This window comes from Numida meleagris, chromosome 16, assembly GCF_002078875.1.
Source record: "Numida meleagris isolate 19003 breed g44 Domestic line chromosome 16, NumMel1.0, whole genome shotgun sequence".
Classification (NCBI taxonomy): domain Eukaryota; kingdom Metazoa; phylum Chordata; class Aves; order Galliformes; family Numididae; genus Numida; species Numida meleagris.
In genome coordinates, this window is record NC_034424.1 from 5,166,021 (window position 1) to 5,176,980 (window position 10,960).

The window sequence follows — 10,960 nt, forward strand, 5'->3', positions numbered from 1 at the left end:
AAAAGGAAAGAGTGAAAGGTGCTGTCAGAGAACGGGTGGTGCTTGCTGGGTTCCTAGGGGGCTGGAATACAGTGATGGGAAGGAGCTTCGGGGTAAAGAGCTGATGTCTTTGCTGGAAAATAAACACTTATAATCCAGATAATTGCAAATTTTCTGTGTAGCTTGCTAAGGCAAAGAGGGAAGACCCATTGCTATTGGAGCGCATTTAGCTTTGTTCGATGCAGTTCTCTAGCCCTACCACACCAAAAATCAGCAGATTGAAAGCTCACAAAGAAAGTAACTGTTGTGTCAGACCTATGGGTAACAATGAGAATTCTCTCGATAGGAAATTCCTCTATTTCCGAAGCTTTTGGTAAATTGGGAGAAAGGACTGTCAACATAGGGGAAAGTATTTGAGTATCGATGCTACTTTAAGTAGATACTAATGGCCTGTCTAACACAATTTAAACATGCTGTCCTTGTTCCTGTGCTCCTTGTTCCTGGTGAGCAAGATGAGCTGCTGGATCTGCCTGCAGGGAACTGGGGACTCCAAGCAGCATCGATGGGAGCTCTCAGTGGGGAGGAGGTTGGGGTAGCTCTGCTGCTCAGGAGTTGGAACATGTGGGCTTTGTGTGCTGCAAGGCTCTCTGTGTTCTGGTCCTGTGCCCCGAGTTGACCACGAGTGCAGTTTTCCTCCTCCACAGCAGGAGAAAGTGTGAGCAGTCTGCACGAGAGCTCTCAGATGTGGGGGAAGGAAGGAAAAAGGGCTCATTTCCCAGTTTTGTCTGAGCCCTTTCTACTTCCCTTGCTTAAACTTACGGGAAGAGAAGATACTTACAAAGATTATGTCCTTCTTTCACTTTTTGGGGGTGTGATGTGGGGGTGGTGGTTTTCCTCTTGCTGAAAATGTCTCTTTAAGCCTCAAAATAGGAGCGTGCCTGGAAGGGGGAAGGGCTGGGGGACTCCTGAGGCTGAGTGCTGCTCCTGTGACCACCGTGGCTGTCCCCTTGTTCGTGTGACTGCCTGCTGGCGCTCCCCGTGCTGTGCTTTGCTGTTGGGAGTGCTTATTTACAACAATCCATAAACAGGGAAGCTGTGGTTTGCTGTCCTGCGTGTGAACTCGAGCAGCTTCTGAAGTCAGCACATGTGTGTAAGGTGGGGAGTGCAGAAGATGGCATGTTAAGTTGCTGGGAAAAAGATTACTGGAAATGAGAAGTGATGGTATGAATGACCTCGGTAACACAGGGGAGGGGTATGGGAATGCATGTAAACAACGTTGGTCTGGATTGCAGCTTCCCAAGCAGGGCTGCCCCTGAATTTACACTCACAGGGAGATGGCCCTACAGGCAGCAGCTGCAGCAGGCTGGCTCTGTTGCTTTTTCTTTCTTTTGTTTTCCTACTGATTGTGCAGCTTTCTTCATAACAGTTTGGCTTCGTCATCTGGAGAGACTCCTTAAACAAGAGGAAAGAACTACCTGATGGTTTTCTTTTGAGATATGTGTGTGTATATATATATATATGTATATGTGCTCCCAGGTAACAGAGGTAGTATGAGAGGTGATGGCCTCACGTTGTGCTGGGGAGCTTCAGGTTGAGTATTAGGGAACATTTCTTCTCAGAGCGGTGCTGCACTGGCACAGGCTGCACAGGGAGTGGTGGGGTCACTGTCCCTGGGGTGTTCCAGGTGTTCCAGCTGTGGGGATGTGGCACTGAGAGACGTGTCAGCGGGCACGGTGGGGTGCGGATCTGAGAGAGCTTTTCCAACCTTCATGATTCTATGATTCTGCGCTCCAATCAAGGTGCTCTCCAGTGAAAATCCTTCATTCTCTTTTCATTCAAAATAAAACACCAACAGGAAGGGAAGGGGATTTGAACAGGGTTTTTATCCAGAGTTGATTCCCTTACAGAATAAGGAGCCTTTTTCCTGAACATCACCTGCTTCAGATGGATTTTCAATTGCTAGCAAGTGCACTTGGAAGCAATCCCCTTCCCAGCAGTGCTTTGCACCCACTATCTATTTCCTTTGCTAAATGAGCAATGCACGAGCCCATTCCCGTGCTGCTATTTTGGAGCCCAGCTGCAGGGCTGCTGGCTCAACTCCCACAGAGCTACACATCTTCCTCTGCAGAGCAAAACCCTCTCCAGGACAGGGACACGTGCTGGCGATGAGCGCTGCCTCCTGCATTTTTACACTTGTCCTTGCATTCTTTTTTTCCCCTTTGGTATGATGTGTGGCTTTTGGTTCACCTGCTTCCACATGTGTTTGGAGCAAATGGAGCAGCTGGAGGTGTCGTCACCAAAGAGCAGCTGTGAATGAGAACAGCTGGTGACTCTGAGTTTGGCTGAATCGCTGGTGGAAGCCCTTCAGCTTCAGCACCCCTTGGTCTCGTTTGTCCCCTCCTGCATGGCTGGGCTCCTTGCAGGTGGGGCAGGGCTGGCTGGCCGAGCAAAGGGAGCTCTGCAGGAGTTCAAATGTCCGCTTCTGGATTTGTTGCTCTGTTCAGTGGCCCTTGAGATCTTTTCATCCTGCCTGAATCTTATTCTACCTCTTTAATTCACTACTGTGTTCACCAGCTTTTAGTCCAGGCTATTAAACCAGCTGTTTCTCCCTGGGGCTAAGCAACAAATTGCGATCACAAAACACACACTGGATTAGAACACTTCTGTACGGCAGTGCCAAGAGCTGGAGCAGAACTCTATCGCTGAGTGCTGGGATCTGTTGGCCACGGAGGGGTCAGAGCAGGAGGCAGCCGTGCTGGCTCTGTGCTTGCATTTGTCACATGCTGCCCGAGGGTCACATGCCGAGGTGGCACAGCCGTGCACAGCCGGGCTGGTGGGACCACAGATGGCGTCTGTCACCCAGCACCAGATGCAGAAGGTAAGGGAGCAGCAGGCAAGGAACAAACCTGCAGTGCTTACGAGGTATGGGCGCTCCGTGCTGAACCGGTGCTCAGTTCCAGCAGAGATCTGCTTTGTGCACGCTTTGCATTCTGCTCAGCTCCGTGCACTGCATTTGTTTTGAGCCTGTGAATACCCTCTTGTGGGTGCAAACTTGCAGAGGGCTGTGTGCCCTGCAGAGATCCTCCGGGAATTTCTCTTGTGTCCTCCTGACTCGTGCTCAGCTGTCACCGTGAGGCTGAGATCTGTCCCCGAGGATAATCCCCGTGGTGTTCTATATGGGGAAACAGTGCCAGCAGAGTTCGCTTCATTTCGTAGAGGATTGTGTAGTCAACTGTGAAAACCACCCAGGGATTTTTCCCTTAGAGAAAATAACTTTTTTTTTTTTTTCTTCTGGCTAGTAAAGGCATCTCCTTCTTATTTGGAATCTGGGGATGAGTGCTATTTGTTTTAGCAGGACTTGTAATGTAAGATAAGATGGTCACGTGGCTAAGATAAGATATCCTGAAGCCATGAAGGCTCAGCAATGCTATCTTCTCTGGTTTCTGGGTGGGGACCTGAAGTGTGTTCCCCTTAATTCTGTGGGATCTGAGCCTGTTAAGGACTGATCTTTCTCTGCAGTACCCCTCTTGAACTTTAAAAATAGAACACTTCAGTTTTGTCCTTTGTGGATGAAACCATAAAGAAAAACATGTCAGAAACACCCCAGGAGGAGGGCAGCCACTGCATGTCCTCCTTCCAGTTCCGTGAGGATGGTTTCCTTGTCCTGGAGCACTTCTTCAGCCCAGAGGAGTGTGACAGCATGAGGAGCAGCATCCAGAGGATCCTGGATGGGATGGAGGTGCCTCCACACTGCCGGACCGAGTTCTCCACCAAGGAAGAGGAGCAGCTCCAGGCACAGGTACCTGCAGGGCTGGGCTGGTCCCATGCAGCCCTAGGAGAGAAGGGGGAAGGCATTGGCTCCCCAGCTCTCTGATGGTGTTTGTTGGTAGCCCATATGTGCCTGGCGGAAGTCCTAGGGAGTGCCAAGAGGTTTAGTGTTGAAGGAATGTATTTAGTATTTGTAGGAATGATTTCTATTTGCTGTACTTTGTTTCTGCTGCTGCTTGGTGGGAAAAAGATGCAGGTGAGTGTTACCTCTGGTTGAAGGTTTGGCTGTGTGTTCACGGCAATGCTGTCTTTACTGGGCTCTTCTCTCTGCCAGGGTAGCTCGGATTATTTCCTAACCAGTGGAGACAAGATCAGGTTCTTCTTTGAGAAAGGTGTTCTGGATGAGAGAGGTGAGCCCCGAACCCAGTCAAGGGGATGCAAGGAGGCAGGGCCAGGATCCAGCTCTGCAACCATTCCTGCTTTGCTAACCACGTTAAATTCTGGTTTTGTCTTGTAGGCAACTTCCTAATTGCAAAGGAGAAATCTGTCAGTAAGATTGGCCATGGTATGTTCAATTGATCTTTTTCCTTTTTTGAGAAAGGATGGGCAAAGGGGAGGCAGTTCTTAGCCACTGGGACTTCTCCAGACCCACTCTATTTAGTCTCCTAAATCTAAACCTTCCTGAGAGCAGAAGTGGCTTTGTCCCTGTCCTGCTTCTCACTCTGCTTCCAGGGAACTGCTGCCCCAAATACCACAAACCTCACGCAACTCCTTCCTTTGCAACTTCTGCATTGAATTCATCTCAATTTTGGCATGTCAGTCTGCTTTTCCCACACTGTTCCATCGCTGCCTCTGCAGTTGTCTCCATGCTGCTCCTCACTCTCTACTGCCAATGTTCTCAGTTATAAACCTTTCAAAGAAACAAATGAAAAAAGCAAAACAAAACCTGGAGAACGCTTCCAGGATGCTTCTGGATTGCGCATAGCATCGAGTCACTGGCGTGCAAAAGCTTGGACTTCAGCCCTCGGACCTCTTGGGGTCAGAGATTGCCTGAGCAACCTCCCCACCAAACTCCTCCTGCTGTGTGTGGCTCAGACTGTCTCCTGCTCCCTGTGCAGTGAAGCTGTTTTCTTCCTTTCTCATTGCAGCACCTCTTCTTAACTCCTTCTGCTTTCAGTTTGTGCCCTGTTACCTCTCTCCCAGCTCCCCAGCTTGGATTTTAATCTCTTTTGTCTTCAAACAATATATGGAAAATAAGAGCAGGATTTGGCTCGTTTCCCACTGCCTGAACTTTGTTCAGATTGAACGTCACTGAACTCGGAAGTGCAGTATGGAGGTTTCTCAGCACCCCTGTGCAGAGCAGCCTCTGCTGGGCTGTTACATCGGCTTTTCCTCTAGGAATTGAAAATAATTAATTCCCTGCTGTCTCAGCACCTTCTGTCTGATGGATTTTCTGTAATGAGTCTTTTTAAAGAGATCTCTCCTCATCCCTTGTTTGGTGGCAGCCCCTGCTGGGATGGATCAGCAGAGGGGGAGATGCATCTCTTTTTGCTTTGCATTTTTGTACATTTTGTGTAATATAATGCTTTATCACAACGCTCACTTTTTTTCACTCTTCAGTCTTCTAAAGAAGACTGTACCAACCCAGAAGGGCTGTGTCACCTCAGGCACGGAGCCATTAAGTTTGGAAAAGCCCTCTCAGATGCCCAAGCCCAGCCCACCCCACCAGCCACATCCCTCAGTGCCACATCTCCACGGTTCTGGAACACCTCCATTGGCGGTGTGATGCTGATGATCTGCTCCTAGAGGGGGATGGAAATTCCTGGCTGCTTGGCTGTGCTCTCTGCACCTCATGGCTGCCAGCCCCTGGGCTCCCTTCTGTTACCAAAACTTTCACCCTGAGCCTTGTCTTTCCCCTTAGCCTTGCACGCTCACGATCCCGTCTTCAAGCAGATCACTCACTCCTCCAAGGTGCAGGTAAGCTGTGCTGGTAGAGCTGTCTGACAGAAAACTAAATGATGGGGTGGTTAACTTGAGCATCCTAGACTTTTAAGTACAATGTTTTTGAACACAAAAGGACAGAATACCTACAGAAAATATCGCTTTGTTGTGTGCAGAAAGCAGCAAATGTAAATCTCGGAAAGTTTCTTTCCAGGAACTGGGGAGAAAACTGGGCCTCGAGAGACCGGTGGTTGTGCAGAGCATGTACATCTTCAAGGTACGGGCACGGGCCTCCCCGTCATGGTGGGACCGAGGCCGGCACAACTCCTCCTCACGTGTCTCCCTTCACCTTGCAGCAACCCGGCATCGGTGGGGAAGGTGAGCTTCGTGTGCCCCTGTATTACAGCGCAGGTAGTCCTTCAGGGAAGGAATGTGACCAGGTAAAGCTGGCACAGGCTGCCCAGAGAGGTGGCGGTGCCCCGTCCCTGCAGACACCCGAGGTCAGAGCTGGACGGGGCTCTGAGCACTGACAGAGCTGTGGCTGTCCCTGAGCACTGCAGGGAGTTGCACCAGGAGGCCTTTAAGGGCCTCTTCCCACTGAAGCGATTCCATGGCGTGATGGGCGGGCAGGGCAGGCCGTGGAGCTCTGTGTATGCCCGCACCTCGCGGTGCAGGCCCCAGGCACGCTCAGACCCTGACCCCGCTGCTTCTCGCTGCAGTGACACCGCACCAGGACGCCACGTTCCTGCACACGGAGCCCCTGGGCCGGGTCCTGGGCTTCTGGATTGCACTGGAGGATGCCACGCAGGAGAATGGCTGCTTGTGGTTCATTCCTGGCTCCCACACCAGTAAGTCATGGCCACTCCTCCAGCAGAGCTTAATAGAATGATCTTTTCTTTTTTTAAAAAAAACAAAAAAACCAACTGCTATACATAGCGGACACTGTTTAGTTTTAAATTGAAACCAGCGTTGTAGGATGAGGAGAGACAGTCCTCCTGGTGCCATGTTTACTACAGAACCTGGGAGGGTGAAGCCCATTACAGCTGCTCCCCTTTCACCTTCAGTACAATTTCAGAACGTCACCCATCAACGCAGGCTCTTCCTTGCCAGGCTCTGAGATACATGGTTTTAGGTCTGGAACTACTGACTCCATTCTTCTTGTAGTGATACGTGTTGTTGTTACCCGTTGGTGCTCCTTCTGTAGTTCTGACTGTAGCTTTGGAAAATGTTCACCGTCACGTGGACTGCAAACTGTAATTCTCCTTCTGCCTTCTGGAGTGGGAATGCACTAACAAAACACCTTTTTTTTTATCCACTTGCAAATCTGCTTCTTTTCCAAGCCACATCCCCTTCACAAAGATGCTCTTTTTCCCCTATGCCCATGACCTCTTATCTCCTGACAACACTAACACCGTCTTTCACTCCAACCCCCACAGCATCATTACTGCAGTCTCCTGCCTTTCCCTTCCTCTAGGGCACACTGTTTGACTTCCAGTGCTGCTCACTTAAGCATTTACTCAGTAATTACAGCTCTCTTAATGTATTAAATCACTCAGCCCTCATACATTTTGGAGTTGGTTGTGCTCTGGCAGCAATGTATGCTCTTCTAGGAAGGAGAAACGGATGAAAGGTTGGTTTTGGGGTTTGCTTAATGTTTGAGCATTGCGTTCCTAACAGGCTATGTTGCAATGCACAGAGCCAGGAGGGGAAGCAGAACGCAGCTGATTCTCACTTTGTGCTACAGCTGGAAAATCCCAAATCTTTGCATGCTGAAAAATCCCCAAATCACCAAGGAACAGATTGAATACACTAGTAGTGTTGTTCCTCTAAGCGCCAAGAGGAACCGCAGAGAGCGTTTCTTGGCTTGTGCAAAGCAGAGCTGGCAGTTTTGTTTTTATGGATGTTTGCTTCTTCTGTGGATCTGCAGGTGGGGTTACCCGGAGAATGGTGCGCGCAGCCCAAGGTGCCTCGACGTGTGTGGAGTTTGTAGGGTCAGAGCCAGCCTACGACGAAAGCAAGTTCATCCCTGTGCCCATAAGTAAAGGTAGAAGCACCCCAGAGAAGGGAAATACAATTGTATCTTAGCAGTCGTACTTTCCTTCTGTTGAAGTTAGCGCTCACGACTTGAAAAAAGCTTTTAGTCCAGGTGTTTCTTCCAAACAGGCGGGCTCATCGTCATCCACGGCGAGGTCGTCCACAAGAGTGAAATGAACAGCTCGGCGTTCTCTCGCCACGTGTACACCTTCCACGTGATGGAGGCCAAGGGCACCAGCTGGAGCAAGGAGAACTGGTAGGGTTGCTGTAATTCTTAGACAAATGTTGTTTAATGAAAGCCGTTAAGTTGTATCCTGGAGTATTTAAAGATTTTTTAAAGTCAGGCTCAATAAGCATATTGGAGGTAGGGAAAAATTGCATGCTTGGCAATCCTTGCTGTGCTCCCACTTTGCAAAATATGCAACCACGTGCCTGAGGGATGCCTCCCAGTTACCAGGATTTCTGCTGAATTTAAAATAAAACAGCTAAGTGCCTGAAAGACAGAACTACTGACTCCAGGTGTAACTAGTGTTCAGACTGAGGAGTTCTAGAATGCTGACTTGTATTCTTGCTGTATTTGGTCTCTCTCTGGGAGCTGCTGGTTGAATTGCCCCTTTGGATGCAGCAGTGTTGACTGCTGATTGAATACCTCAGAAGTGAAATAATCACTGCAGTTTTGTTTTTTCCTCTTCCTTACTGCCTAGGCTGCAGCCAACTCCTGAGCTGCCTTTTCCACCGCTCTACACTTGAAGTTTGTGATTGGCTTCTGGAGACAACCAGCTGGTCCGTGTTCCTGTGATTGCCTGTCTGTGTTCTCTTTAAATGCAGCTCACTAGGTCAATGCTGAAGATATAATTATCCCCTGAGAGCAAGGTCCCTTCATGCAGCCTAATATGCCTGCCTTAGGTAGAAGCTTCTGCTGCAGGATGAGCCCGAGGATAGCTGGCCATTTGGTGAGGAAATTTCTTCTGTCTCCAGAATAGGCCATTAAGGACTGTTCCACCTTGACCAGGGCACTGGTTGAGAAGTATTTCTTGTTGCAGATCCATAGTATTTTAAGTCAAGAGCTTGCTTAGTGCTTGGCTCTGTGAAGTAGCAGTGCAGGTGAATGTGTTGTGTGAAGATGGCTGACTTTTAGCCTTAGGTCTCTGTCCTGTTGTTTGAATAGTAATAAAGACAATACTACTGTGGGCAGAATGAATCAGGAAGCCTGCTTTTATAATTAATCACTCTTCTGGGTACTTCTGGCAAATTGCAGCTGAGTGTTTGATCTCTGGGCTTGTCAATTACAATTATTACTGCTCTTAAAGATGTTGAAATTATGAGAACAACAACAAAGAAAAAACACCCTCGTGGTACTTAAATAAAAAAAATCAGAAATCTTCATTTTAATCTCACCTCATATTTTTTTTTTTTTGAGGGTGTCATGGTGTGACCTTCTCCCAGCACGCAGAGCACCGCTCTGTGATGACCCATTCGAGGTGTGTGCACCACCAGGACTGCCCAAACCCCAACAAAACCAAACCACAGTGAAACCTTAGGAACATTAAGTAACTCACGTTGCATCAGGGGCAAGCTCACACCTGTATGCTAAGCTGAACAGAGCACAGGTAGCGTTTCTTAAGGAATTGCAATAGATAGTATCTCTCCCAATGTACACAGAGGGTCATAGATGGGGACAAAGAAGTGGGAGAGACTGAAGGAATGAAATGCTGTCATGGATGTGATGTAATTACCTTCAAGAAGAGTCACGTAGCCTGGAGTTGTGTTTGTAGCAGGTCTGTGGCCATGAGCAATGTACCCAGCTCAATCCAGCCAACTTGGGAGCACAAGTCAGGACGGAGTGAGGCATTCCAGCTCCTACATAATATCCCACACTTGTTTTTTAATTTACTTTTTGAATGCTTAGTGAAATGGGCGCTAAGCTTAATCTAGTTAAAACTAGATAAAAGTGAAATGAAGTGAACAATCTAGTTGTTGTTTTCTGTTGAAGTAAATTGGTTGGAGGAGCAAGGCTCCAGTTCTTAGTGACTTAGAGCTTTCGAAAATACATTACTGATCTCTGGCGTTGGTTTGTCCATCTGCTTTGTGAAACAGTAAAATGAAATTCATGGTAAGAAGAGCTTTTTTCCCTTTGGGCATTGCTTTGCGGTGCAGAATATGTTCAATATGGTGCAGAGCTCAGGTTGTTGCAGTGGGGATGAGGCTGGGGAATGGCAATAGCAGCAACCTGGAGCTTGGGTCCTGCTGTGGCGTTTCTGGGCTCTCCCCCTGTACCTTTCCTATGGTTTGTTTGAAAGTTGTGAGTGGGGATGGAGTGAAAGTGACTTCTTGTAGTTTTGTGCTGTTTTGAAGCTTCAGAGGTGAAGGCTGTGGGCCATAGTGGAACTTTTCCTGTATCTATCCATGGCTGGAGTTAATCATTTAGAACAGTGCCTGCTGCTGAGCAATGATTGTTTGTCCCCTGGTTATATGCACCATTATCTGCAATTTGCAAAAGCATCTAATTCACATGGATAAACAGAAGCAAGAAGCTGGACCGAATTCGCTGGTTTCACTGTTCAACGTGAAGGAAACGCAGCCTAGCGTGAATTGTTTGCTGCAAACAGTATCTGTCACTTATCGCATTGTGAACCAAAACAAACCCTGACCCATTCTGGCATGTCGGGGAAGGCAGGCTCAGGTGTGGAGCTGGGCCCAGGTGGGGGAAGTTGGGCAATGCTGCCTCCCTGCTGGTCTTGGCTTGTTCCCGGGGCCCATCTGTTGGCACAGAGCATTGGTTTCACTCCACCCGTGCTCCTAACGCGCAGTCACAGTCAGAACTGCAGGGCAGGATTGTGTAAGGTGTCTGGGGGCAGCGCTACGCCATTCCCTAAGCGTCCTGTGGTGCCTTTTTGTGGGGAACAAAGTGTCAGAACGTAAGGGCATCCTTCAAACGAGGATCCTGGAAAGCAAAGCTTTGGCTCAGGCACTTCTTGGGGAAATGGAAGAGGCAGAGAGGGCTCTTACTGTGTTCTGCCCTAATGGGCACTTGGCAAAAAGCAAGGAAGAGACTATAAATGCAGAAGGGTTTAATAGATTCTCCCCTTTTCCCTCCACGGTAGTTATAATTTCAATTAAATGGATTGAAGTAAGCAATATTAATCAATTTGTAAATAGGAATCTTTTTCTTAAATGATTTCTCATTAAAGAGCTACTGGGTAAACTACCCCATGGTAAATTAAGCTGAAAAAGTATG

The 10,960-nt window shown here is 48.4% G+C and overlaps 1 protein-coding gene across 3 annotated transcripts; it reads left to right on the forward strand.

The window, feature by feature from the left end:
* On the forward strand, positions 1,426-9,788 carry PHYHD1 (phytanoyl-CoA dioxygenase domain containing 1). Of its 3 annotated transcripts, none has more exons than XM_021414364.1 (12): positions 1,426-2,857; positions 3,650-3,778; positions 3,998-4,003; positions 4,082-4,157; positions 4,265-4,312; positions 5,669-5,724; positions 5,903-5,965; positions 6,045-6,066; positions 6,408-6,536; positions 7,616-7,732; positions 7,852-7,978; positions 8,427-9,788. In XM_021414364.1, the coding sequence occupies exons 1-12, from the start codon at positions 2,825-2,827 to the stop codon at positions 8,470-8,472; spliced, it is 852 nt and encodes a 283-aa protein (XP_021270039.1). In that variant the 5' UTR covers positions 1,426-2,824; the 3' UTR covers positions 8,473-9,788. The 3 variants fall into 3 exon arrangements, with proteins under 3 accessions (XP_021270039.1, XP_021270036.1, XP_021270038.1); XM_021414361.1 differs by having other exon boundaries at positions 1,435-2,857; positions 3,620-3,778; XM_021414363.1 differs by lacking the exon at positions 3,998-4,003 and having other exon boundaries at positions 1,447-2,857; positions 3,620-3,778.

Bases quoted from the DNA above. Each gene is read 5' to 3' on its own strand.
- PHYHD1 (XM_021414361.1), top strand. From the start codon at position 2,825: ATGGCGTCTGTCACCCAGCACCAGATGCAGAAG. The intron at 5,725-5,902 runs GTAAGCTGTGCT...GTTTCTTTCCAG, and splicing joins CTCACTCCTCCAAGGTGCAG to GAACTGGGGAGAAAACTGGG. The intron at 7,979-8,426 runs GTAGGGTTGCTG...CTTACTGCCTAG, and splicing joins AGCTGGAGCAAGGAGAACTG to GCTGCAGCCAACTCCTGAGC.